This window comes from Anomalospiza imberbis, chromosome 17, assembly GCF_031753505.1.
Source record: "Anomalospiza imberbis isolate Cuckoo-Finch-1a 21T00152 chromosome 17, ASM3175350v1, whole genome shotgun sequence".
NCBI lineage: Eukaryota > Metazoa > Chordata > Aves > Passeriformes > Viduidae > Anomalospiza > Anomalospiza imberbis.
In genome coordinates, this window is record NC_089697.1 from 10,000,001 (window position 1) to 10,027,478 (window position 27,478).

The 27,478-nt window shown below is 44.1% G+C and overlaps 2 protein-coding genes and 1 long non-coding RNA gene across 8 annotated transcripts in view; 2 read left to right on the forward strand and 1 right to left on the reverse strand.

Moving 5' to 3' along the window:
- PSMA7 (proteasome 20S subunit alpha 7) overlaps positions 1 to 648 on the forward strand; it is a 5,528-nt gene extending 4,880 nt beyond the window's left edge. The window contains exons 6-7 of the mRNA XM_068207965.1: positions 98 to 160; positions 424 to 648. Of these exons, the coding sequence (XP_068064066.1) occupies positions 98 to 160; positions 424 to 516 (156 nt within the window). The 3' untranslated portion in view covers positions 517 to 648. The remainder of the gene's footprint in view (positions 1 to 97; positions 161 to 423) is intronic.
- Positions 649 to 2,605: 1,957 nt separating this feature from the next.
- LSM14B (LSM family member 14B) lies at positions 2,606 to 14,215 on the reverse strand. Of its 5 annotated transcripts, none has more exons than XM_068207961.1 (10): positions 14,000 to 14,215; positions 9,807 to 9,970; positions 9,303 to 9,438; positions 8,731 to 8,847; positions 6,765 to 6,935; positions 6,563 to 6,643; positions 5,413 to 5,574; positions 5,088 to 5,241; positions 4,187 to 4,406; positions 2,606 to 3,896 (listed from the first exon to the last, which is right to left on the reverse strand). In XM_068207961.1, the coding sequence occupies exons 1-9, from the start codon at positions 14,118 to 14,120 to the stop codon at positions 4,235 to 4,237; spliced, it is 1,278 nt and encodes a 425-aa protein (XP_068064062.1). In that variant the 5' UTR covers positions 14,121 to 14,215; the 3' UTR covers positions 2,606 to 3,896; positions 4,187 to 4,234. The 5 variants fall into 5 exon arrangements, with proteins under 5 accessions (XP_068064062.1, XP_068064063.1, XP_068064061.1 ...); XM_068207962.1 differs by having other exon boundaries at positions 4,227 to 4,406; positions 6,563 to 6,640; positions 14,000 to 14,210; XM_068207960.1 differs by having other exon boundaries at positions 4,227 to 4,406; positions 14,000 to 14,210.
- Positions 14,216 to 15,342: 1,127 nt separating this feature from the next.
- Positions 15,343 to 26,084, forward strand: LOC137484250 (uncharacterized). Of its 2 annotated transcripts, XR_011004799.1 has the most exons (3): positions 15,343 to 15,396; positions 16,383 to 17,067; positions 21,462 to 26,084. It is a non-coding gene; the product is annotated as an uncharacterized lncRNA (long non-coding RNA). The 2 variants fall into 2 exon arrangements; XR_011004798.1 differs by lacking the exon at positions 15,343 to 15,396 and having other exon boundaries at positions 15,440 to 17,067.
- The last annotated feature ends 1,394 nt before the right edge of the window (positions 26,085 to 27,478 follow it).

Below are 27,478 nucleotides of genomic sequence, written 5' to 3' on the forward strand. Positions count from 1 at the left end.
CCCATCCGTATCTATTCTCCTTCTGAGGAGACCTGAGAGAGGTTTGTTGGAGTGAATTCCTGGCCAGGCTCCTAAAGCTTCCCTCTGCCTCACGCAGGTCGTGCAGTCTGGTGGGAAGAACATCGAGCTGGCAGTCATGAGACGGGAGCAGCCGCTGAAGGTGAGGCTGTTGTTTGCTTCTCTCCCCTTGAGCTTGTCTCTGATACTGTCCTTGTTGATCTGCCCGAACTTAATCTCACATTTTGCACTGCCAAATACTTCAGTTTATTCTTAGTGGCCAAGGAATGTTGTTGTGTCTGCAGCAGGTACCTGCTTCCAGATAAACAGCGGTTAATGTTCTTCCCATGGCACAACTAGAATCACTTGCATGAATGTCTCTTAAATTTATTGGTATCCTGAGGGTCACCCATGTTTCTGTTTTAGATCCTAAACCCTGAAGAAATTGAGAAGTATGTGGCTGAAATTGAAAAGGAAAAGGAAGAAAATGAAAAGAAAAAACAGAAGAAAACATCATGATGAATGAAATGTACCCGCTTAGCTGCTTTTTAATTCGAGTGATGGGTTATTCTGTATAGACATGTAGGCATTCCAGTTACTCATACTGTGCTCTCTTGAGATCTACAATAAACCTACTGATTTTTTTTTAAAGCTGTTATTTAAAAAACCCTGTCTGTTCCTTGGATTTTAATTACCCAGGATGATCTGGTTGGCTACAGAACAGCAGCAGTGACCCATTAAAGGACAGATACTTTGCTTGCATTTTTTTCCCTGGACACTTCACTTTGTTTAATGGTTCTTTTCTGTACTGTCTCAGCTCTCAGCATGTCCCTTTTTTTTTTTTACCTTAAGCAGCTGTCTTGGGGGTTGTGTTATGGTCTTAACATAACTTAATATGGACTTGGGGTTTTTAGTCCCTTTTTAGTCCCTAATGGGCACCTTTCAAGGTGAAAAGGCTGGGTCTGCCTTCCAGCAGCCTGTGACAGCAGGTGTGTTACTGCTGAAGGACAGGACGGAGATGGGGGTTGTGTTTTGGGGGTCAGCATGAGACTGTGATGCTGCAGGCACATGCTCAGGGCAGAGGTGCATGACCTGGTGCTTCCAAGTCTGGTTCACAGTAAGGTGGTGCTGGTGTGGTTCCTGGGAGAGATATATGCACCAAGAGCAAAACAGTAACTATAGCAAGTGTTACAGGCAACAGAGTTGTAGCTCCTCCACTTTCTCCTCTGATATTTGCCCTCACCTGCTTCTTCTCTACCTCTTACCCCAGGAGCTGGTTTGAGCTGTTTCCTCATTTCAGAGGAGCCTCAGGCCTCTCCCCAACAAAGCTCATACTCTCAAGTCTCAGTACTTGAAGAAATAAGAACAGGTGCTCCTTTACTGTAAAAGTTTCCCCATTTGTATCCACCAAGTGGTTAGAACCAAACTGCCCTTTGAAGCAGCTCTTCAGTCTGCTCTTGCACACCCAGAGAGGGTGTGACAGGGTCAGAGCAGGACTGGGGTGGCAGCAGACACAGCAAGGATTGAATGTGGCCCAGAAGCCTGCAAGAGGCAGCTCTGGTACTCAAGCCCCTGCCCAGGACATTGGGGGGCTCCAGGGCAGGGATGCTCCAGGCAGCAGAGCTCACAGTGCTGGGCTCTCACACAGCCAGGAGCTGTTTACAGGGAAATGCTGCCCAGCAAAGTGTGGGCAGAGGATCCCACAGGAGTCAAGGACAGGGAAGCAGCAGTGCTGCTGCTGCTCAGGGACACATTAGACCACATGAGCCAGAGGAAGCATGGTCCTGGAACACCAGGTCATTTAATTTATCAGCCCTTGGGCTGGAACGTTGAAGTCAAAAAAGCTGCACTTGGTTCCCTGCTCAAGTCACTACAATTGTTCCCACACACTGGGACTTTTCCATAGGGAAGCTGACAGGGCTGCAGCTGAGCCTGCAGTGCTCCTGGGGAAGAAGGGCTCACAGGGAACAAGCCCTCAGGTTTGCCACAGCTACCAGTCCCCTCTGCTCCTGGACAGCAGGAGCCAGGCCAGCACTTGGCTCAGAGGTGGGACGCAAACTTCAGCAGTGTCAAGGATGTGTTTAAGCTGGGAGCTGCTTTACTGTGGAAAGGGAATTGATCCCACTCAATTGAAAAGGCACAGCTGCATATAAATAATGGTGATTACACAGGAGCAGTGAGGATTTCTCCTCCCATCCTCTGCCAGGGCAGTGCAATTCCATCTCCACACTTAGAGCCACAGTGGCTGCTTTGCTAGCAGCAAAATTAGAGGCAGAGTAGCTCTGAGTGAGCAGTTTCAGCACACCCCGGCTCAGAGGTGGCTCCTGGAGAACCCCACCAGCCCAGGGCCTCCCTCTGCGAGGCTGGAGTAACATGACCCTCATTAGGCTGAGTCCCAGCATGGGAACCAGGGCAACAGTACAATGTGCAGTGCCTGGATTTGGGTGTTTCAGCCTTTTCCCAATACCGTGTAACACTTCCAGGTTTGCCAGAGCTCTGCAGCCAGGTTTTCTCCAGCTTGGATGGGAGCCCTGCAAGGACAGGTGGCAGAGGAGGAATAGGGAGTGATGTTATGGAGCTATGTACAGAACAGAGGTGAAGAAAAACATTAAACATTTACATGTTTATTATAATTACAATTTACATTACTCCAAAGAGCAGCCCCACTGCTATGTTCTAATTCTCAGCAATAAAGTCCTACAAAAATAAATCCAAGCTTTTACAGTAACCTAGGTCAATGCATAACTAAAAAAACTTGAGCTATGTAAGGGGTTCAGTCATCAAGGTGCTTTTTCAACAAAATTCCCTACCAACCAAAAACGGGACACATGCCTATAGCAATTTAACCCACTTATTTCATGCAAACAAAGGTAACCCCTCCCTCCCAGCCCTCTCCCCACATACATATTTTTAAAAACAAAAGAAAAACAACTAAACTATTTACAGTATGGGGGTATAGAGGAAAGAAATTAAACATGCCCATCTGTTAAGCTTCATTATATGGTCTCCCATCCCTAGTTGAATGAAAACATTCCAAAGAGTTCCACCACAGTCTACAGAGTACAGAGAACTGTTTGCATTTGGTGCTGCCTCCAGCGAGGTACAAACCGAGGCAAACAAGTCAGAGCTTCAGGTCTCCTTCCCAGACAGTCACTACTGCCAAAAACTCTGCACATGAGTGGGGACAGTCACTGCTCCCATCCCACATGGTGTCCCCACACTCCAGCCAGGAGCTCCAAGCCCCAGGCCCTCCCAGCACCTTTCAGCTCAAGGCAGAGCCACGGTCCTGTGTTACCTCCAGCCCAGCAGCAGCCCACAAACAGCTGAACAGTCAGAAACACTACTACATGATCAACACTCCAGAATTCCCAAGTGACAATATACACAACTCCTCAGCACCAGGAATCCATTTCTCCAGATACCAAGTGCTACTTCACACCTGCTGCCAAGATCCGTGAGACCAGCAGCACCAAAGGATCCATTTGGTTACTCAGAACAAACAAATGATAGCTGGTTTATTTCAAGTGAGCTTTGGTTCCGTGTTGAAACAGCATGATTTCTCTTCTCCAGGGTTCAGAAAAGGAGTCTGACTTTGAGCTTAGACTATAGCAGCCTTGAGAGACCCAGAAAGAACTGTGTAAGTTAGTCTGCACTTGAAAAACACAAACAAAAAGAAAAGACACCCTGAAGAAGGTACCCCTGAACACATTCCCGCTTCCAAAAAATTCCAGCAGACAGTGGCTGGTCCAAAGTAAGTCCAAAGTATAAGCAGTAGTACATGAAATTCTGTCACTTGAGCTGAGACAGTAAACAATATGAACCATTTTCCCACGTTAGTGCAGCAGTTGGTTGTTTTCTTTCTATATACAGTTTCATCCTCTCAGGAGAGATGTTTGAACCTATTCAGAAAAAAGGTAGAATTAGATTTGATATTATGGGGTTCTTCTCCCAAGAAGAAAAATAGCAAAGCTCACACCCCTGTTATCAGCTGAAATGCTTAGTTAGAAACCAAAAGCTGCTTGCTTGAGCTGAGCCTTTTCTCAGACAGGGTGAGAACAAGAAATCAACATGTTAGACCACTCTTATCTCCTTCTACCCTTTAGAAATATCAATCAGATCCAATAAGGAAAAAGTCTTTATATCCATGAGACTGGAGGGCAAAACAGGCTGCAGACAGTAAGAGACAAACCTGGCTCAGAGAGAGTATTTACTCTTGCTAGAGCACTTGCCTCTGAAGTTACACTCTGCCAGTACCAGCTCTGTGAGTGGTTTGGTTTCTCCTTGCTGCTCCACTCCCCCTTCCACCTCGAAATCCACCTCGAAAGCTGCGGCCACGAAGGAACCGTCCAGACACTCCGAACGTCTCTGTATTGAGCTTCCTTTCCTCAGCCCACGTGGTGCGCCTGGAACTGAACAAGACTGAGCTCAGCTTGAACACAAACATTAAAGAACCACCAGCTCACTTAGAGAGGGAGCCTCTAACCCCTGATTTTGTTGAGCTGCACTGCAACAAGCAGCAGCTGCAGTGTACCTGCTCTAACCCAACCCCTCTGAAGCCACACCACAGAGCATGTCCCTCATGCTGACACTGAAGGGATGTCTCACTTCTCCAGGCACTTGATAACATCACTGGTGGCAGTGAAAGCTGAAGCTTTCCCTCCATATTCCCAGCATTTAACCTAATGCATTTCCACAGCCAGAGCTGACCTCTCTGCCCCACCTCCAGGCTTAGCTCACTCCTGTCTGCCAGCTGCACCTTCAGTACAGCATGACCCTGATGCCTCCTCTCCCACAAGCCAGATAAGGAATTTGTTTAAGATCAATGGGTTCAAAGTCAGTACTGGGAAACAGAAATGGCAACTCCTCTATCGTAGTTTAGGCAAGTGTATCATATCAGCTGAAATGCTTTTTGTTTGATCTCACTGCATGAAGCTTGGTTCACTTCACTTGTGAGCCACCAAATGCATGGCAATATTCCCTGTCTAAAGTCTATTCTAAAATTTTTAAATAATAAAACCATGTCACATAGATTGTCTGAAATTTTATGCCTAAAATTCCATTTAAAAACCAAGCTTTTAAACAACACTCACCTAGATTTCAGTTCTGAAGAAATGTTGTCAAAGAAAGACTTGGATTTATCATAATAGCAGTTGGGCCCCAGCAGGTCCTCCTCTGTGTTACCATCATTGTTTTGGGTTGCCACTCCAGGGTCCCCTTTTTCTTCCCCCGTCTCTGCTTTGTCATCTGAAGATAATGAAATGCATTACACTTCCTTGAGGCACACACTGCAGAGCCATCTGTTCTCTTGCTCCCTCAAACAAGATTTGAGCGGTAATCATGCAGTTTCTCATAACCAGTTTGTCTATGCAGTGTTTACTACTAGCTCAGCAATTCACATTTAATGAAGGCACAAACCTTTAAAGTTTAGTTTCTTCTTGAATTCTTTATCAAGCTCCTCTCTGTTGAATTGTGCATTTGCACTTTCAAAGTCAAAGTCACCTTCAAACTTTATTGTATTTTCCTTCACAGTAGTTGGTCTGTTTTGTCCTCTAGAACGGTTTCTGGTTCTCCTGTTTCCTGAAAGCAGGAGAGTTTAAACACTTGGTAACGCACAGGGAGGTTACATGACTTGCTCAAGACCAGAGGAAACCAGGGATAGAACTCAGGAGTTTCTGGCTTCCAGTCCTGTGGTTAGGCCACACCTCTTTGAAAGCAACTTCTGATTTTGGCTGTAGAAGACACATTACAGCAACACTTTAACTTTCTGAGCAGCATTCCTGGATGTTAGTCTTACCACTAAGACAGTGCACCCAACTTCCCTTCCAGTGTGCAGAGAGGAAGTCAGAACAAGCACTGCAGCAAGAAAAGCTGAGGGAGGTGGGGAAAATTATCTGTCTACTCTTCACCTGCAAACACAGCACTGTAATTAGCCTAAAACCCACTGTGATGGCAAAGAGGAGGTGTAAGAAAATCCAGCAAAAGACTCATCTGCCCACCAAAGGAGCTGGTACTCTGTCTAGTTTCTGGTTTCTGACTGAGATGCTATCCACTCCTTCTTGGAAAAGCTAGAACCCATTCTACATACTAATCAATTTGAAGACCTGAGAGTCTGAAGTGTTGCTTCCTGTCCTTTCTCATTTTACTTGGGCAGAAACCTCTTTGAATTTCACTTTCTTCTGGCCCATGCTTGTACTGCCTCTTTGAAATAAGAATTCTGCTCTATGGAGGTGAGTGTTCCATAGCTCCCCTCTGTTATAAAAACCCTGGAAAGTCTCAAACAGGCTGCCTCTCCCAGTAAATATACTTGAGGTTTCAGAGAAATCCAGTTGCTGCTGCCAAGTCACAGCATTGATTTTTACGACATACCTTCAACTTTCTAGAAAAGGCGCTAGAACTCTGTCCCTGGAATGTTCTGAACTTCTGCGACTCCAGAAGCTGTTTTGTTAGGGAAACATCTCTGGATGCCCAAAGCTTTCTCCCAGTCTTCTGTCAGTTAATCCTTCACTGAAGTTAACACCACTTGCCTTCAAGGCTGTTGAGACTGTTTAGCATCAGCTTAACCTACCCGATCTTCTCCTTTGAGGTCTTCTGTTTTCATCATTCACCTGTCCTTGGGTTTGCACAGGTGCTGCCTGAACTGTATCTACTGAACAAGAAGGATAAACTTTAAAGGAGCACAAGAACAATCCCCAAGGAGCTCAGTGATGCAGTGCACCTCGGAAGGCTGCTCCAGCCCAGCGCCCAGGGCTGAAGCGGCGCGTACGTACCGCTCGCTTTGCTGGTGGCCTGCGGGACCTGCCGGGCGCTGCGCGGAATCCCCGGAGTCACCTTCACTGGGGGCAGCTTTTGGGAATTCATGCTGTCAACTGGGCCAGTCTGGACAGCCTGCTCTACCATGGGGCTTTTGCGGACTGGGTGAACAGAAGGAAAGCCAGCACCTGGAAAAAATCCCAATGACTAAGTGCCTCTCAGAAAATGTGCCAACACCATTCAAACCCTGCCCACTTCTAGGGAGAAACCGTTTGGTCAAGAATGACTCAAAGCCTTGAGTGTGCATCTTTACAGGTTAAGTTTAAGTGGCACCAGGTAAGGCATCACTGCCATACAAGTCACGGCTCTCACATCCAGAGCCTCAGTTTCAGGAAATATACCCATATATTTCTTAAATAAAGTTAGACAAACATTAAACAACCAAGCCAAGTCAGTCGCTCAGACAGTTTATACCAAAATCTAATTTCTACGTTATGCAGGATTTTACTTTACATGATAACTTTAAATCTGAAACAAAAATTCACCATTTTGAAACCATTCAAGAAAGTTACCCCACTTTGTCAGAAAGGTTTTGCAGCAAAAGCTTAAGCACCTCAGCTATATCCCCTTTTGTAAGCCGCTTTTAGAAGTCCTTCAACTTCATTGCTTATTGTTAGAGCTTTCAGACAAATAAAACCTGAAACCAGACCAGGATCTCAAAGTTACCCTTTTAAATTCCTTCTTGGTCAAGGCCAAAGTGTTACCAAGACTTCTGTTGCTCTTCCATCCAGGCTTATTTATTCACACTACAAAACATGTAAATACTTTTCATGGTTTGGTATACCTTACACCAATTATATTAAAAAGTGACAGTCTTCAGTACTCAGAAGAAACACTGCATTCTAGGTTTAATTAGAAGGTTTGGAGTACTACAGGTTCATGTAGTTATGCATAAGAACTGCTTGGAAGCAAACTTTAACTGAATATATTAAGAGAGCAAGAAAAGTGAAAAGCTGAAGAGTTCACACAAACCAAGCCACTGACACTTCTGGGTCACCCAAGTCCAACATGAGATATACCCAGTAGGTTACATCATGCAGGTTCCTAGTTAATGTACACCTGGAAAACTTGCAAGGAAGACAGACATATCCTCAGGATTACTGAGCAGGACAAAGCTGATGTGCAAGTTTAACATGAGAAAGTTTCAAAGTTTAGCCAGAGTATTGAGAAACTATGTACAGACAGATGGCCAAAAGCAGAGAGTAAGTAAAAAGCTTCATGCCAACACAAGCATACATGCTTAAGCTAAAACCAGATGAAAATAATTATCATGTTTAAATGCAGGCTGCACCTAGACACCCTGCTCTGAGGAAGGTCAGTCTGGTATCTCAACTCAACCTTCTCTAAATGTTTTACACATAGAAGCAAGCACCCAGATCCATGTTAACTCTGCTACTCAGGAATTGCTTACTGTTAGTCATGCTTTACTAACTGAGAGTCTGGACAAGGTACAATGCCCCATCATGCATGAAATCTACCCTGATGTTTCCTCGATTACAGAAAATACAACTGAATTTTTCATCAGCCTAAGTCTCCAATCGCAAGGCCACCCACAATTTAAGCAGTGTGTTTCTTTTTCCAGGAAAGGCTGACCAATTCCTCACCCAAACCCTGTGGTAACACATGTTCCTGGACAGGATGCAGCACATTAGCATCTCTAAACTTCACCCTTCTCCTGATACTTACACAAGAGGATCCACTGTCCTGGACTTTTCCTTTCTCCTGTCTCTCTAATTGATACTTCTAGGACAGGAAGAATCATACTTCACGTAATGAAAGGCAAAAAAAAAAGCTGAGAACAAACTAGTTCTACTGGCATTACCCATATAAGCACTATCATTCTAGGAGGGGTTAACAAGAACAGAGTATTTGCAAGTGCCATGCAGTTCTTCCAAATATTTGGAGTCCTCAAACTGCTGTTACCCTTGGAAGAGAGCTGATGGGGCTCTGAAGACATGTCAGGCTCTGAAACAGGTTGTGGAGACGGAGAAGAACTAGGGCTGGAAGCAGCTGCTGATGCTGGAGGGCTTACCAATTTCTCTAAAGAGATAGAGGGAAGAAGAGAGAGCAGAGATACATGGATAAGATACAAGGTAGTGAAACATCTGAAGGACTTGGAAAGAGATACAAGATTCTCTAGAACAGCATTAGAGCAGCTTTTTACAGTCCTCTCTGGAAATACAAGTTCTTTTTACAAGTGATGTGAGGTGTGTTAGGTTAGAAATAAACTGGCTTCAGATGTCAGGTATTCCCATTGATTTCAGAAAGAAACTTCAGCTATTTAGTTTGTTTCTTTCATGTGCATGTGTGCACATGCAAGTGAAACATAGACCTCCTTGCAGTAAAACCATTGCACAAAGTTGTGAGCTGCTTATTCACTGCTCCTTGCAGTCTGACACTCGGCAAGGAATTTGGTGTTAGTTACTGTTATATGCTTTCACAGCAGCTGCATACAAGGCCATCCCTTTATTCTAGCAAGTAAAGTTTGTACTTACCTAAACCTAAGGAAGCTGCATACTGCTGGCTAAGCAAAGAGCTGGCAGCAAGCTGGCTGTAAGGTGGCATACCTCTAAACGGGCTGTAAGGCACATGTGGCTGAAAGGATGATGTAGAGGCAGAGCCCAGTGAAGACTGTAACAAGACAAAGTACATTTCCATTTACAGTGTCCAATAGTCAACTTGCTTTGGCAGTGATTCTTCATGTACAGCCTTACTAAAGCTTAAGTAAATTCTGAGAAGGGTTAGTTTACCTCTTTATGATTTTCCTGCATTCTCAGCTAGCTCTGGCTTTTGTTGACTGAAGTCTTAATGCTGCTGCTACTTTAAACATTACAACAAAATTCAGGATGCTTTAAATAATCTGAAGATTCCTGGAGACACTGACTTGCCTTCATTTCTACAAGTTTTTACCAAAATGTAGTCCTTCAACAGCAATGTTTTGGTGCTTTTACCAACACTTTTTTATCTCAGCTTTTTACCAACACTTCAGACTAACTTACTTGGACAATGGCAGGATCTTGTGGCAGAGTATGCTGAGCTTTTGGAGGTTCACAGACAGTGATGTCTTTGATGTCACTTCCTCGAAAAATAATGTACTCATAGATTTCTTCTCTGGGAGGAGCCGGTCTGTCTGTGGGCCGGTCCTCGGTCCCAAAGGATCGCACTGGAGCATGGAAACGGTGACATTAGTGCAGTACTGCCACTGCAGCATTGGGCAAGCTCAGATTCATGCAATTAAAAAGTACTCCTTCAACACTTGCCATTTGTAACAACAACAATAACAGCTACTTTCAGAACCCTCAATCTCCTTCTCACACACATCTGCTCCCTCAAATGCCAACTTTTTCAGCAGCCTGTGTAAACAGTTTTGTTTACATCAAGCTGTGAAGGTAAAGACCATAGACCAGCTGGAGTGAAGAATCCTACTCCAAACCCAAGGACTTCCCCACAGTGCTGTACTCGCCTTCCCTCCCCAGCAGCTGTCCCATGCAGGCATTCAGCTCCAGACAACTGCACCAGACCACAGGGGAGGCCCCCTGAAGCAGCAGGGGGAAATCTTAGATGGCTTTAGCGCTCAAATCTGCACTTTTGGTTTCATACATTTATTATGCAGATAGAGGCAGTTTTATCAATGATAAAAACTTCCTATTAACATTCCCTCTCTACTCCAGTGTCGCTGTTTTTATGATTAATGTGACTACAAAGCAAGCCATCAGTGATAAATCTAAGATCTCAGTGCTTAGGGAGGCTTTACGGAGTGCCAGCTACCAGAATACTTGAACAGACACTAACCAGCAATGTCACACATTAGAGTAGGAAAAGAAAGACTTTAGCCAACTGTGGCAACTACTAAGTAGAAGCATAAATTAATTTGAGCCATTAAGGAAGAAGAGGTCAGGCTGGATTATTGGCTCAGGAAAACAGATAGCACAGTTACATCAGGCACTGACAGGTAAAAGGTTGAAATTTCAGCCACAAGTTACAGAAACTCCCGAGTTCACTGGTGTGGCTGCTTTCTGTCTTTGAGAGGCACTCCCAGTTCACGTGATGCACATTTTCTGCCAATGGAAGAACTCTGTATTGGAGCTCCCTCAATTGCTCCTAACAGGTTATCATGGAAGTACTGGAACACCTCCACCAGGACAAGCCACTCTTCCTGTCACACAGATGGGGGCACCACATCCTCCCAGGAAAAAGAGCACCAGAAATGGATGCACTGAGCATCCTGGGCACACCATGCTGCTTCTAACTTACGAGGAGTGTTGGCAGTTGTAGCCAGGGATAGTCAAGAGCCCTGTTCCAGGGTGTATGCAGGTGGCTCACCTCACACCAGGCAGCACTTAGTGCCACAAAGGGCCTTCACCCCTGTTAACAAACAAGCGAGCTCCCAAGGAGCAGGTGAATGCCGTAATGTCCCTATCACACTGCTCAGCACCTCAGTTTGCACCCAACAGGAAGGGGTGCTGGTACAAGGACAAGCTGTCAGTCACTTCCTTTCAATGGCCATCTTCCATGAGTTCCTGGGGTAAATAGCCTCTCCAAGTTATTTTAGATCTCCAGCTGCTGTTTGATCATATTACTGCTGTAACCCAGTCAACCAGAAGCAGATTATAAGCTGAAAGCAATGCTTGTAGCCTTTTGGACATGAACTGTACCACTGATCTCTCTGTTCAAAATTAGATTATTACAGCTCATGGCGAGATGTACTAAAGGTATCCAGGACTCCTGCAGGATTCCACAGCTAACTTGGAAACCACCATGACCAGCCCATCAACTTCCACATGGACAAACACATGACCTGCAAAGCCCAAAGCTGCCCAGGCAGCCTCTCAGTTGGCTGGTCCCAAGGTTTCCAACAAAAAAGTTGGGAAAGCCAAGTCCTTGTGGTAGACAAAACACGGCTGTAGGAGTTGAGCTTGCCTGTCCCTGCACCTGAGGTGTTTAACTGTTTCTGGCACAGCACAAAGAGCAGCTTAAAGTTCCTGTGGAGGTGGGAAGGGCTATCTCCCAAGAAGTTACTGACTATTGCTTACAGATGAACAGGAAATCAATCCCACAACACAGCTCCTACTCGTGTAGGGCTGTTGAGCTTAAGCTCTGAAGGGGCAGGAAGCACAGCAAGACTGACTAGAAAGCAGAACTTCCATGGATATTTTTTGTTCAAAAACTCCAATTTCTTCAGACTTCTACTTAAGGGGGAGTAAGTTCCTGACAGAACAGCAGTGGGCTTAAACTTCCTCTGTTTGCAATTTAAGTTTAGCCTCTAACAAATCAGACAACTTTCTTGTAGGGATTAATTATGCCCATGGAATCTCCAGCATTTAAGATTCTGTGCATGTATTGAGGTTTAACAAATATAAATCAATTGAAGTCAGCCTGGCTTCAAGTGAGAGGCTGAACCAGATTTCTTCCTGAGGTCTCTTTCAACTTTAATTTCTCTTTATGAATGATAGAACTAAAGAGAATGGCACTTGCATTGCACATGGAAGTGTTTAAACAGTGGCATCCGGGGTTTAACAACAATTTACCTGGTCTGGACAACTTCAACAGCATGTCAGTAATTCATGGCCCTTCTAATGCCTTCTAACACATTTCAAGTGTTTTAAACCACTGATATCACACATGGGGTTGATACTGCCTGACTTCAACATTGTTGCTACATTTGTAATTCTGACACTAATTTTGCTTTGCTATAAAGTCCCTACATTTGAAAAACCTCTCTGAGCTACAATGTAAAGCAGGGTTTGTGATGTAAAGTTTATAGAGCAACTCTTTATGTGGGGAAAAATGTATTCCCCATCTACATCTACAACCACTTCTTAGGCATTCCAGTTCATCAAAACTGAACACTGAGAGACCAATAAATACAAGAGCTGCCAGAAATCTTATCCAGAGCATATACTTACTCCACCACAAAGCACTTTAATCACACATGCCTTTGAAACACACCAGCTCTGAAGTAACAACTGCTATGTGTAAGGCAGGACTACTTAAGGAACCATTTCTACTTGCTGTTGGGTCAAGAAGACCTTCCTGCACCTACAGGAAAGGAACTGCATCCTTCCAGCAACCTCTCAAGTACGTTGTGCCAAGCACTAACAAAAACAGCTCCACTTGTGCCTTTAAATAAACGGCTACATTCTTAGAGAAAAGGGGAATTTGAGAAAACTCGCATTTTTAATTTCAGAAAACACTCTAATGGGTGTCAAATAATGTCCAGCATCACATAAACATCTTTATGCTGGGTAAACACTGGGGCACAGGCTGCCTTGCGGGTAGTTGTGAATCTGGCAAGTCAGTGCCTCTTGCCAGCAAACAGCCTTTCAAAACAAAAGGTGTTTGTTTTGTGGACAGCCCTGATGGCTGGCTGCAGGCAATGAAGAACGTGTGAACTTCCCAGAACAAGGAAGGACAAAACTCAGGGAAAGAAACGCCGATGCACATTAGCTGAAGTAGCCAAGCTGGACTTGAAAAGCAGTACAGGAATAAGTTCACGTTTGAGGGACTAAACAAGACAGGACAGGTTTTACCGAGATGAAATACAGGAGTTCCCAGCAGAGGTGACAACTGAACTCAAATGACACTGTTTCAAAGATAATGATCGGCATTTTTACAGGGGAACAAAATGTAAAGCCTCGTTGAGGAGCCAGCAAGGTCGGCGAGCCAGACCCACGTGCAGGTGGCCCACAGCGCTCTGTGCAGCAGCTCCCACCCGCCTCACCTGAGCAGAGTCCAGTTATCGATCACGGAAGGAACAAAGACACAACAACAGCAACTGTTTTCCTCAGCGCCGGCCTGGGGCCCGCCTCGAGCCGAACACCGACACACAGCCGGGCACAGCCGAGCGAGGGGAACCGAGCCACGCACGGCCATGCCGAGCGTCATCTCCCCGCTTCTGACAACGGCAAGGGGAGCCGGCGCTGCCGGCAGCGCTTCTCCCCGGGAACTCCCGGGGAGAGCCGGGGGCTGCTCAGCATGCCGGGCCCTGCCCGCCCCTCCAGCGCGGCCCCTGTCAGTGCTGACTCACGGAGAGCAGCAGCGCTCCGGACCCGGGGCTCCAGCCCCGCCGCAGTCCCGCGGGGCGGGCGGGCCCCGGGCGCGCTCATTGTTCACGGCACGGCGGCCCCCGCCGCGTCCCCTCAGCCAGCGCCGGCCTAGGCCCGCCCGCGCCCCCCACAGGGCCCCGCCTCACCCTTGGCCAGCGCCACGGTGGAGTTCTCGGTGTCGATGGTGTAGAGGATGCCCTCATAGCGGATCTGCGCCTTGGAGATCAGGCTGATCTTGCTGCCGATGTAGGGGGTCCCCGAGCTCATGGCGGCGGCGGCGGCGGAGCCGGGGAAGGGGAGGGGAGGGGGGGTCCCAGAGCCGCGCGGAGCCGCCGCGCCGCCCACGCGCACTGCGGAGCCGGGACCCCGCCGCGCGCGCCTTATATAGGGCGGAGGGAGACGGGCCGGGGGGAGGCAGAGGGGGGCGTGATGCGGTACCGCGCATGCGCCGCGCGCTATTGACCAGACGGGAGAGATGGGGTCAGACGGGGAGGGGCGGAGGGGGAACACCCGGGGCCCGCGTCACGTGACCAGCGCGGGCGAGGGTGCCACGTGCGCCGCGGGGCGGGGCGGGGCCGCGCGGGGCGGGGCGGGGCGGGAGCGCGCGCGCTCGGCTTCCCGCGCTGCCGCGGCTGAGGGGAGCGCGCGGGCTGGGGCTGAGGGCGGCTCGGTGACACCGAGCGTGTGCCGCTGCCCCTCACGGGCTCGGTGACACCGAGCGTGTGCCGCTGCCCCTCGCGGGCTCGGTGACACCGAGCCCGTGCCGCTGCCCCTCGCGGGCTCGGTGTCACCGAGCGTGTGCCGCTGCCCCTCGCGGGCTCGGTGACACCGAGCCTGTGCCGCTGCCCCTCGCGGGCTCGGTGACACCGAGCGTGTGCCGCTGCCCCTCGCGGGCTCGGTGACACCGAGCCCGTGCCGCTGCCCCTCGCGGGCTCGGTGACACCGAGCCTGTGCCGCTGCCCCTCGCGGGCTCGGTGACGCCGAGCCTGTGCCGCTGCCCCTCGCCCGGCTGACGCTGCCCGTCACTTGGGTGTCCTTGCCCCTCGCTGATGCGGTGGAGCCGCTGTCAGGCAGCGCGGGGAGAAGGAGACCACCGCCCTCCCGTCTCGGAACAGCCATGGCTGCCTCTGCCCAAGCCCCTTCTCCCTCCGGTGCCGCGGTTGGTGCTGGCAGAGCCGCGGGTGCCCGGCGGGCCCTGCCCTGTGCGGGTCGCCCGTGCCTTTGTTCTGCTGGCCCGGCCCGGGTCACCCCGGCGCGGTCACCCCGTGCCAGGCTGCAGCTGGAGGATGGGGCCGCTCCGTGCGGCGTCCCCCGGGAGCTCCCCGGCCATCTGCGGGTCAATGAGAGACCACCGGCAGCATCTGGCAGACATGGCCACCGAGGTGAAATCACTCACCAGCCAGAGCGTGGGGCGGCGATCAGGCAGGGCAGTTGCGTTTCGAGCAGCGGGTCAGAGTGCACAGATCTCACTAATTTGTGTGACTCAAATGAATAAGATTCAAACCCAGCAGCCGGGGACAATGCAGCGGGAGCCATTGTCTGAGTGCAGGGAGGTTCGCTGGAGCTGCAGGCGCCCGTGCCTTGGTTACACGTCTTCCCATCAGCGATACAACAGCGACACGCGAGAACGCAGCCCACAGGTTTATCCCCGCGTCCTTGCACACCGTGGCTCGCAGAGCTGCCCTCCCAGTGCCCCAAGCTGTCTGCCCTGTGACCTTATGTATTTTATGGTGCTACTCCTCGTGCTGTTCATACAGCCTGAAGAGCAGATCTCCCCTGCCTGAACAGGGCAGATGCTTCCTTTCCACTCGTACGGGCGCACGTGTGCAGTCTTTTCCTTGTTAAATTGTTCTAGCATACAGTTCCTAAAAAATACAAAGTAAAAATATATATATATATTATTTAGAAAAGCAGTAATTTTGAATAAGAAACTCAGCCCTTAAAGTCAGCCTTTTTAGATTTTTAGCTCAGCCTTAAGTATAAGTTAGAGAGGGAAAGCAGAGATTCCTTTTTTACTGCAGTAAACAGTGCCCTTTAGCGGGCAAATTGATGGTTAGAAACTTCCCTAAAGAAAAAACTCCTCTAGTTCCTCTGTATGAGGAGTGTCTAGTTTAGGAGTGTGGAGAAGATCAAATGGAGAAATAATAGGGAAAGAAATAATAGAAAAAATGTGGCTGCTCAGTTTGGGGCAGCCTCAAAATATATTTATAATGAAAAAATTATGTCAATAGTGCGGCCAAAGGTAGAGAAACACAACTCCCTCTTTTGATTAACATCTTCCAACTCCACAGTATGTTTAAACTGATGTTTCTTATTTCCACTCTTAAAATTTTCTTTAGAAATAGTAAATGGGGCTCCAGGTTTTGCAGCTCAATTAATTTTTTTCTTTATGCAGACCGAAATGTCACTGGTTCATAGGTACCTGTAAATTCCAGTACTTTGTTACTTCTTCAACACAAGGTATTATTATGATTGTTTTATTCCTTCACTTTTTCTGCCTTTTTTTAATTTTAATACCAGGGAAGAAAGAGACAGTCACATGTACCAATACAGTGATGTGGATCCTTCAGGAAGGCTAATTAAAGCAGCGTGGAAAAAGAAAACTACTCCAAGTTGGCATGACCTATACACTGGTAAGGAGAGATATGCAAACATACAGAATTTTAGTTATAATCACCATGGCCATAAATCAGCCTGCTTCTGGAAGATGCTCTTATTGTAATGAATTTCCTCAATATCTTCTGTTTGACAACAGTCAGAGATAACAAGCGATCAGCAAGAAGAAATATGACACCTGACATTTTAAGTGGCCTGTTAGTATTATTTATTCTGCTAAAAAATACAGTTCCTCAGCCACTAAGTGTTGAAAGGGGGAACCAAAGAGCATCTTTCACTGTGTAAATTCATGACAAATGTGCTATCCCAGGCATCCCTCATATGAAGAGGGAACATTTGGCTTTGTACAAAGATGCTGACTGCAGTTCATCGTGGCTGTAAGAAGAAATTTGGCAGAAAGGCACCTCGTGATCACAGCAGACACAGGATTCACACAACAGCCATTTGGACTACAGGTACCTGTGGTCTTTGGAGAGTGGAGGTAGGGTACAGTCACACCATGTAACTGCATAGCTAATTTATTTACAGGAAAACCTGTGTTGCCAGAACTCAGGAGACTCCTGTTCCAGCTGGAAGGCAACTAGAGGCATTTGAGAGGGTAAGCACCCATGTATCTAAGTACATTTCATAGCAGGTAAGAGACAAACCTGTGACTTTCTTCAGTGATGAGAATTTGTGGGGTGTGTGATGGTGAGAGAGAGCTTTTGTGGTGGATGATGGCCACATCCATGGAAATGTGAGCTGAAGTGACTCAGGTGAGTTCTGGCAGAGTTAAGGACAGTCCAGCAGTTGGCAGAACACCTGTAACAAGCTCCAGCTGCTGGAGGAAGGGAGCCAGGCACTGCCTGCTGAAGCATCACCTCTTGCACCTGGTGACAATGGGATACCTTTGCAGTTGGTGGCAAAAATTAAAAAAAAAAGGAGGAAAGAAAACAAATAAGCATGGAAAATGGAGGAACTGAAAATGGAACAGAGATCTGAATTTGGGTGTGGCAAACAAATGATACAAAGGAAGAGAGAAATGCTTGAGCCCTAGAGGGAGAGATGTTAGAGCAGTAATTTCAAAATAAGATTATGGTAGCTGCAGGGAAGGAGGGGAAGGTCACCAAGTATGGGACACTCTTCTGTAGAGGTGTGGGAAATGGGCAGTAGAAAAGAGACCAGGCATGAAGGAGGGACTGGAACAGGGTGGAGAAACAGAAAAGATGAAAAGGAAAAAAATGATCCACTCTTGTAAGGGTTTTTATTCTACACAAAGAAAAGCTGATGAAGTAGAATAAAGAAAAAGGCATGTAAATTCAAAGAAACTGAAGGAAACTAAAATGATGGGAAGAGTGAGGGGTGGAGAATGGAATAAGGAGAACAAAAATTTGGAATATTAATAAGTAGAAAAAAAACAGAAGAATTGGTAACCTGTATTTAGATAATGTGGGCTTTGTAAAATTAGTTTCTCAATTTCCCATGGTCTAAGAGAAAGAGATACAATGATGTATGGAGAAAATAGTGCTTCGTTACATTAGTTTGCCTTACATCTCAGGAAAAGGGTTCTCCTGAAAAAAAAAAATCCATCAAAACAAAGTGTTGTTTCCTTTTTTATTTCAGAAAGAAATACAGAATCTGTAATACCTGTAATGCTGTTCTGTCCTCTTTCCCCCTTTTCTCTTTTTCTCAGTTTTCAGTCTGTGCCTCAGGGATTTTAATTTTGACGTCTTTCATTCCACCCCCATATATCAAATATAAAGTCAGTTTAACTTCTGGTTTTAAATGAAATATTTCATAAAATGTCATAGTTTTAGGCTTATGGGGGTTTGACTCTTTTAATTAGTGCCTCAACTGTGTATTCAGTGGCATTGGCATAAATCTGCATTTTTTTCCACTGCACTTCTCAGCATTCCAAGGGCATTGCACAGTCAAGACAAAATATATTTTACCAGTGAGGAGGAGATGGCAGAGAGATTAAACTTCTTATCCAGAAGTTTATACTCACAGAAGTTCATACTCACAGAGTTTGTGAGTATGAAAGCAAAACCACACTTTGGGCACTGTTTATTTGAATGCTCCAATTGTGTGAAATACAAACATAAGAGGAAAAAATGCTCACATGAGTTTGGCTGAAAACAAACTTATTTTGTGCAGATACAGTGTTTATAATGTATGGTGTCGGTATCTGAGATAAGGAATTACCTATAAAGATTAAAAAAACAGCATTTGGTATTACTTACTAGACTTAAGAGGCTCTTAATCCATACTTTAGCCAGCTTTACTGTAAATACACTCACGTTAGAATGATACATTTTTATTTTCTTGTTCTGTGAATGCATTCAATGACACTTTTCATACTGTAGTCAGTTATTCTTTTCCCTGAAAAATCGACTACTTTCTAAAAGGTTATGCAGCTCCTTGCTGTAATGCAAAATGATAATTTCTTTTTGTACTTGTGAAAATCCAGCAGTAAAATTACAAAAACATGCTGGAGGATTTTTCTGTTTGTGTAGCTCTTCCATGTGGAAGATTCAAATTACCAGTCTGACTTCTGAACTCTTCATTTTTTTAAAGATCTATCAATATATCCACTGAAATGGGTGGGATAAGCCAACAGTGCTGTTCTGACCTGCCCAGTCTTTGCTGATTATATGCCATGAATCTACTTACAAGTTGTGTTTGATTTTATTCATCTATCAAGGAGTCACTTTTAATGCAACAGAGTAAGGAGGGAACATACATTTACATGTTTTTATAAAACTGAATCTTGGACTTGTGTAACTTCTTTTATTAGAATGAACACAAACTGCTATTCCAGCCTTTCCACATGCACACCACCCCACCACTGTCTACTTTATAGAAATAAGACTAAAACTCACACTCAGTATTAGACATAAGACTGAGAACTCAGCCCAAAATCCTGCCTGCTCTTGCAGTTCACTTTGTCATTGAAGTTTTGGGGAATGAAGCAGTTAAGGAAGTGCAAGAACCTTTTATACCAAGGCTTTGTGTATCTTGAATGGCAAGATGAAGTTATCCTGGCTAAGTAGGTCGTGATTTATTCACAGATCTGGAAGTTGGATGTCATTTTAAGAGATCCTTTCATGAAGACAGTTAAATGGATAGTGTATGTGATAGAAAAAAGGTTGACAAAGCTGAAGTTTGCAGTTTGGTGACAAAAGTTGAAGGATGAAGATTTTAAGTCAGACACACCTAAAAAAGGCATTTATGCATCTAGCTCCCATTGAAAAGAGTAAGAGGAGTCAGAACTAAGTTTAGAAACAATTTGAGCATAAAGAGATATAGTTGTCTATCTAGGAGAGTGGGGAGAACTGAACAGTGCCCAAGATACTAAGCTCCATTAGGAGAAATTTCTGACTGGGTTCTTTGCTGCATAGGCTGCTTTTCTTTGGAGTATGTTGCACTGAAGTGAATGGCAAACCTCTGTGTATCCTCATAGAGGCACTGATGTGAGAGCATGGGATAAAAGTGGGATTTCATAAAGTTCTTCCAGGCATGAAGTGAGCAAAAGGTGGATTGAAGGTACACTGCAATGAAAGAAAAAAAAGGAAGTAATAAATGGAGAAAGGAAGCAAGAAATTGGCTTATAGGGATGAAATGCTGCAGAGGCTTAGTCTGCAGGGGAAGATTTTGTAGAGGTTTACATTTATGCATTAATTGGTAGAATAGAATGTGTGTATTGAACTTCATGCCCAACTTTCTGAGAGGTTCAAGAGCTGCAGTGATAACCAGTGATCTAAATCCACTTCTGGGCTGAAGAGAGCCCAAGTTACCACCAGATTGTCACAACTGACCTACTTGGTACACCTGACAGTGTCTCAGAGGAGTGACCAAGGAGCAGATGGGAGTACAGCCTCATTCATCACTCTGGGACCAGTCTTTTCTGAACAAAATCAAATGTTTTTGAGAGTACAAAACATACTGCAGACCCCTGGATGCTGCAGACCAGAAAATGTCACCATTCCCTGGACAGAAATCTACCTTCAGCAGCTGGGTTTGGCTAAAATTCCAAAAGCTCGACAGCAATGTTTCTTTAAAGGCTCCTCCTTCCCTCTCTGGACTTTTCTCTCTCCAAATTATTGAACACATGCCAGCTATCAGTACTGAGCACTATTTCCTTGGCACTGAGGCTTCAGTGGGGTTGAACCAAGACCCAGCTGCACAGCTCTTGCTGTGCAAATCAAACCACAGGGCAATAATGTACATCACTGGGCTGAGAACATAGAGGAGAGAATTCTTTACGAGATGTTTTAGTTCAGAGACTTCATTTGCATTCATTCTTTACAATGGACTCTTCTTCAGCCAAAGAATCTCCCTCTCCTTACCTGTTTCACAAATGGGTTGTAGATTCGGCTTCTTTCTGTTCAGCGAGGTAAGGGATCATTTTACCAGCCTTGGCAGTGTGCTGTTCTTTCCCTGCACAACATCTGCTGCAGTTTTCGTGGCTTGAATTGTTCCTGGACTTGTTTTAAAAGTCATGTTTCAGAAGTGTCTTTGAGGGTATGAATTATTAGTCATTGTTTTATCTTCTAGGGTGTTCTTCATCTATCTTGGTTGTTTTCCTTTTTAAAATAAGACTGAAGAGGCTTTGGAGTTTAACGTTTATAGGTTTTAATTCAGGTTTAGGCTAAAGATACCAGGAATGGTAAAGTAATTCATAGGATTTTAGTGCAGTTTCAGGATGTAAATTATTTTTGTATGACAAACTGGGAATTATATCCTTCTAACTCATGCTTCTCCTTACCATTGTAGTATTTATGTACACACTTTTCACAAACACATGACAATTCTGACATTTACTGTTCCAAAGCCTTTGCATTATTTGTGCCTCATAGCTTATTTCTCCATCACTTCATGTATGACAAGGTGTTTGGTATTTAGTGCACTTTTAAACCACGGGTTTTTTTCCTGTAAAGTAACTAAAAAAGAGATTTGGCTTTTCAGTTTTTCCACTTAATTCTAATTAATATGTTTATTTTTTTTTTCTAGAACACTTCACATCTTCATCTTGGACTCTGTATTTTACTCAGCAGCATCCTCAACATTTACTCTGCCTATGACATCACCTGTGCCTAGATTCCAAACGCTGTTTGGGACATACAGTTGCTAGTAGGACATTTTGAAGACAAAAGATTAGTGCAAGTTTAACTTGGAGCATGAGCTGGTCTGAAGAATAGTGACAGCAATTTTGTTATACTTGTGTGGTATTGGAGTACTGCAAGGTACCCCATACAAACAAAGGTAGGTAACAGTAAGGAATAACTTAACTCCTTTGGCCCCAAATCCAGGTGTGTCATTTCCTTTGGGCTGGAAGTTTTGCCCATCATGTCTTTTAAGAGATAAAATCTTTGTTTCACTTGCTTCAAAACATGCACTTGTTTCTTCAGGGAACTATGGGAACACATCCCATATTTAACTGGGTTATTTGATTTATTTGCAGTTTCCAAAATGGGCAAAAGCTTGTTAAAGGAATCGGGGCAATTCCAGAACTCTCCCTGATAGTGAGTATATATTTTAGGTAGTGTAAGAAAGTAACCTAGGGTCTGGAATCATATCCTTAACTATTTAGACTGCTGTAGAATCCAGAAAAAACCCCAGAACTTGTCTAATAGCCTTTCTGGCTGTGTTTTCATTAAGTCTGAGACAGCTCAATAAGAAAGCTATGGCATGATTTATTTTAATCAGTTATTACAGAAGAGTCATTAAATAAAAAAAGAACAAAACAAAAATGCGGCAAAATCTTCCGTACATACTTTTTGCATTCCAAATCCACAAAAAGTTTAGATAAAATCTCATTTCATTACAACCAAAACAAGCCTCCTGTGCTGGACTGTAATCTGTAAATGATTTTCATACCTTTTCTGTCTACACTGGCTTTCCAGTTCAGTGTCTTTTTTGTCTGTTTTCTTTATAATCTCACTAAGGTTGCCCAGGAATTCGATTGTCTCCTAAGGCTTGGAAAGAGCATTTGACAGACTGTGAACTAGAAATGGAGTAGGGAAAATGATTTAGCCATTTTTGTCATCTGAAGATGACTTTCAGAACTGCTTGCACACGTGATTGTTCTTCCAGTTCAAATGTGAAAGAATCTGGATTTTGCCCTATGTATTGAATATATTTTAAAGCTGAAAATTTTACCAACTTTACAGCTCCTTAGTTTCGTTTGATATTATTGTTCAGCTAAAAAGTGGGCATTCAGGCACACACAAAGTCTTCTTTTGAAATATCTCCTCTATCTTAAAAGAGAAGAACATGGGACTACTGAATGATTTAGATAAAGTGTGTGTCCAGCTCTGCTCCTGTAAGTTACAGACTCTAGGCATTGTGATGTGAAATTCCATAGGACAAATGTTTTCATCTACAGCAAGTGCTGTTTCACAACTGATGTGGCATTGGCTGTACCTGTTCTTGGCACTGACCAAGAACAAACAGGATGAAGATTCATCTCTGGTTCTTTCACTTATTTTTATTTATGTATTTTTGAAGGCCAGTGAGTGGAGGGAAGCATGTAAAGAAGGAGGATAACACTGATTGCCATAACTGGGCAATTGTTAAATGTGTCCAGCTCTGAATCAAGAGAGGGCAGGAATCCATTATTGGAATATCCATGGTATCATGTACCATTAGGTTGTCTGAGGATATATTGTTGAAAAAACATCCATAGCAGGATCATACTTGCTCACAAAGACTCACAAAAAAATTGAAGCAAAACCTGCCCAAGTTACCTCTTTCTAAAAATAAATATTTCTAACATATTCTAACAAATTCTGACTGTAAAATGTGCAAATTGGATTTCCAGTAATGAGACCCATCAGTAGGCACATTTTCTTGACATATTCTGTTTTGGAAATAGTGATTCAATTTTTCAAAAGTCCTTTAATTTACTAAGAGAGGAAAGCATTTTCATTTTGCCCAGTCAGTTCTAATAATTTGCTGAATTCAAAATATGTGAAATTACTGAAGCTGGTTGTAGTGACCAGAAGGACCTCTAATCTTCTAATAGTATTTTTCTTTTTCCCATGAATCATGTAGGCTTGCACAAGAAATTTTTCACAACAGATAAAACACAAATCTTAGTTGACATCTCTGCTGCTTGTCTCTTCCACACACAGAATTCTGGATATTTGCTAGTAAACCCCTTCAGAAGATTTGCTTTAGAAATCTCTGTTAGCTGCTGAGGTGTGTGGTTAGAAACTTGCATTTTCTCCTATGAATGAAGTTCCTTAAGAATTCCCTTACAGATGAGTCTGGGTATTGATACTTCCTATCTTGGCAGTAGCAAACATGATGAGCCATATGAAGAGCAGTTGGGAAGGAAAAAGTTTTCCATGTCTCTTTTATGCTGTAAAGCCTTGAAGGGTTTTAAACAATAATCCTTTATCCCACAGAATATTCTCCGGGCGTTTTCTTTTGGCCACCGGATGTTGAGTTGCGTGGACTTTGGAATGCCTCAGGAGAGCCACACATAAATAACTCCTGTGGGAATTGCATGTTCCAGTGGCACAGCCTTCTGTCCCAGAAACACTTAGGAGATTGCCAAGACAGTTGTGTGCTCAGGTAACATTTTGTTTGAAAACCAAGCTCACAAGTAGTGTCCCTCTAATGGACATTTCCTATGTCTTTCCTAATTAATAACTAGGTATTGTTAAATACCTTGGTTTTAAAAAGAGGATATCCCTTAAATTGTCGCATAATATATTTATTCAATCAAATATATTTTATGAATAGAAGAGTTGGGTTTTTTTCTGCTCTACTTCTGGAGTTCCAGTAATTATTATGCAGATACAAACACTTATTTAAGTGGGTGCTTTTGCCATTTCTCTTCCCTGGCAACATCATGTGAGGCTTCTGTCCAGAACCCTGAACTGCAGCACAGGGCTGGAGCTTCTGTGGCTGGCAGAAACAGTCCAGTACCCATGAGGACAGACACTGTCCTTCAGTGGAAATATGGGTGTAGGTAGGTATGATTATCATAAAAGAAAAAGGGACTGTACTGTTGCTGTCCAAATATACTGTTCACCTCTTTTTATTTTACAGTGCAAGGGTTAAGACATTTTCTTGCAGCATACCATACTTAATTATGAATATTAATCCCTATTAGGAGCATTATACTTCAGGGATTCACCTAAGGACAACTGAAGTACATGGGATGAGTTGAAGACCAAGATTTTAACAATATTTTGAGATTGCAGGGAGAAGACAATCAAGAGTGTAGACTCAAGGGGTACTGAAGTTGCTTTATTTACTTGTGCATGTCTGGAGTAAAACTGCATTTGCCCTTAAACTCAAAGAAAAATACTTAAACCAGGAATATTTTTCCTATAGATTGTCAAACATTTGTATTCTGGATGCAAATGAAGTCTTGCTGCTTTTGCATATCACTTGCTAGTGGAGACTGACACCCATTTGCAGAAGAATCAGCACACAGACTTTCAAGATTACCAATGGGGAACTTCTGCACAGAACTGCATCATCTTCAACCAAGACTTCATTCCTTTGCTCCTAACACTCTCTACTTATCAAATTATCCATTGAACTCCTGTGCTCCTCCAAAAGAAAAAAAAAAAAAAAAAAAAAAAAGGAAATGAGGTACAAGGCAGAAAGGTAGGGAAGGATACTGGCTACCAGGTTTGTGCGGCTTGACCCAAAATGAACCCAAAATTTTGGATTTGCTGAACACTTTCCACTGGAAACTGACACAAGTGTGAATTTTGTCATCTTGTTTGGCTGAACTTTTGAAATCAATGTATTACTGGTAAAATCCCAACTTTCGGTGTTTCAAATGATCCTGGGTGAGGAGCAGAGGGGCAGGAAAGAAGAGCAAGAAATCATCCATCAAAGCAATAAGTTTTTCATCTATTTATTGATGGGCCTTTAGTCTTCTGATGGGTCAGTTAAGACTAAAAACATCTGTAGGCTTCTCTGTTCTGTCCCTTGTCACCCCAATCCATACCTATGTCAGATGTTTCTGTAATGAGTTCTAGACTAACTTCATTTTTAGAAAACAAACAGGAGAATGGCATTACCTTAACTTGAGATAGTCTCTGTGTCATGATCTACATTGTAGATCTAGGGGAGGAATAAGTATTTGAAATAATAATATAATAATATAAAGGAAGGAGGTTAAAGGAACTGACAATTCTCCATTTTTCCTGAATAGCTCCTGCTAGCTTCTGCTCTTTCACACACAGAGAACCCATATGTATCTGTAATGTTCAAGATCTATTATTGTAACTGATGGGTGCTGATGGGTGAAGTCCACAGCCTTCACTGTATATCGAGTCTGACTATTTCTACACCAACACTAATAATTACCTGTACTCATTTACTAGCATGCTTGTGCAAGTTGCTCTTTTTGTACCATTTAAAATGGAGTAGTACAGCACAGAGGAGCTGGAATCCCTGTCCTGAAGAATTCAGTCTAGAAACTTACTTCCAACGTCAAACAAGAGACAGAGTGTATGAGAAGATAAATTATTCAGTAATGGATCCTACACACTTATAATGCACAAGTTGTAATGAATCTCAGTTGCTCTTGTAATTTTGTAAAGTTGTTTACCTAATATGGTAGATGTGCCATATGGTACACTAAAGAGAGTGTTAGAATGAGGACGTGAAGATTTCGAGGTTTTTATTTCTAGTTTTGTAGGCATCTGTAAACTACATTCAAGCTGTCCTAGAATGTGAGCAGAGCAAGAATGCAGGCTGTTCTGCCCCTTCATGCTGACTGCTGCTGCCACCTGATAACATCCTCCATCTCTTCCTCCCGTGCTCCTCAGGCACTGTGGCCCAGCATGGGGCTGTGCCCTGGCTAGATGCCATCAAAAAGTCTTTCAGCCACTCTGCACCTTTAGGCTGGCTTAGTTTGAGTCAAGCTTTTTCACCTTTAATAAATCATTGGAGCAGCTGGTTAACTCTTCTGGTGGGTAGGGAATGTGACCAGGCTTCTATTCCAGAGAGTTCTTTGGTATGTTGCTTATAGAATTTCACCATAGCTAAAACTAGCAACGTGCTTGACTGAGGCAGCAGCAAAGAGGTTGGGACTGCCCTGCTCAAAGCAGCATTTCTGCCTTGTAAGAAAAAGGTAACATGACCTACAGTGATGCCTGTAAAATCACATCCACTTTGCAGCACTGTAATTTGTCAAAAATTGATAAAAGGGGAGTTAAAATTCATACAGATGAAAAGAGCAGTTTCTTGTTCACCCTTGAGTTTCAAGTGATGCCTGAGAAAAGCACTTAAATACAAGAATAAAATATTAATATAAAACTCAGAGGATGTAGGCAATCTCTCAGGGTGATGCCACGGGGGTAAGTGAGCAGAGCCTTGGGAAAGGCTTAACATTGTAATTTTTAGTTATCAGCCAAAGTCTACTGCAGGTGCAAAGAGGACATAGAAACTAGAAGAATAATATCCCTCACTATGAGCTGAATTTCTAGGATTTTTCATTTAAAGGTACTTGCACTATTATTTGGGGCCTGTATGTTAAGAGCAAATACATATCAGTTTTTATGTGAATTTTTGGCAAACAGCTTCTCCCTGGAAGGTATGTTTGCATGTTTGAGGACAGGGTGAGAACTGGACAGTACTTCAGCACTGTTCCCATTGCTCATGGGGTCAACTGTCAAGCAGATCAATTCAATTCATGTTAGAGTGCTACAAGTTAAGTGACCACCACAAATGCGTGATGGGGAAAGTGTTGACACCCATATCTGGGCAGCCCTACGTACAGAAAACTTGGACATATTTAAAGTGATCCCCTTTCACAGATAACTCATAGCTCTGGTTCTTCCAGGTCACTACCAGCCTCCAGGCGGGAGGCCAGTCAATTCCCCAGAATCATCAACCAGCAGGTGCTGAGCCCATCCCACTACAACAGAGTTCCAGCCTCTAATGCTGTCCATTCCCAAAACATAACAGCAGAGCTTATTTTAAAATCCTGATATAAGAGATGCTATTTTAAGCTTGCTACCCCTTAAAACTTGAAAGTTAAGTTAAATCAGGCA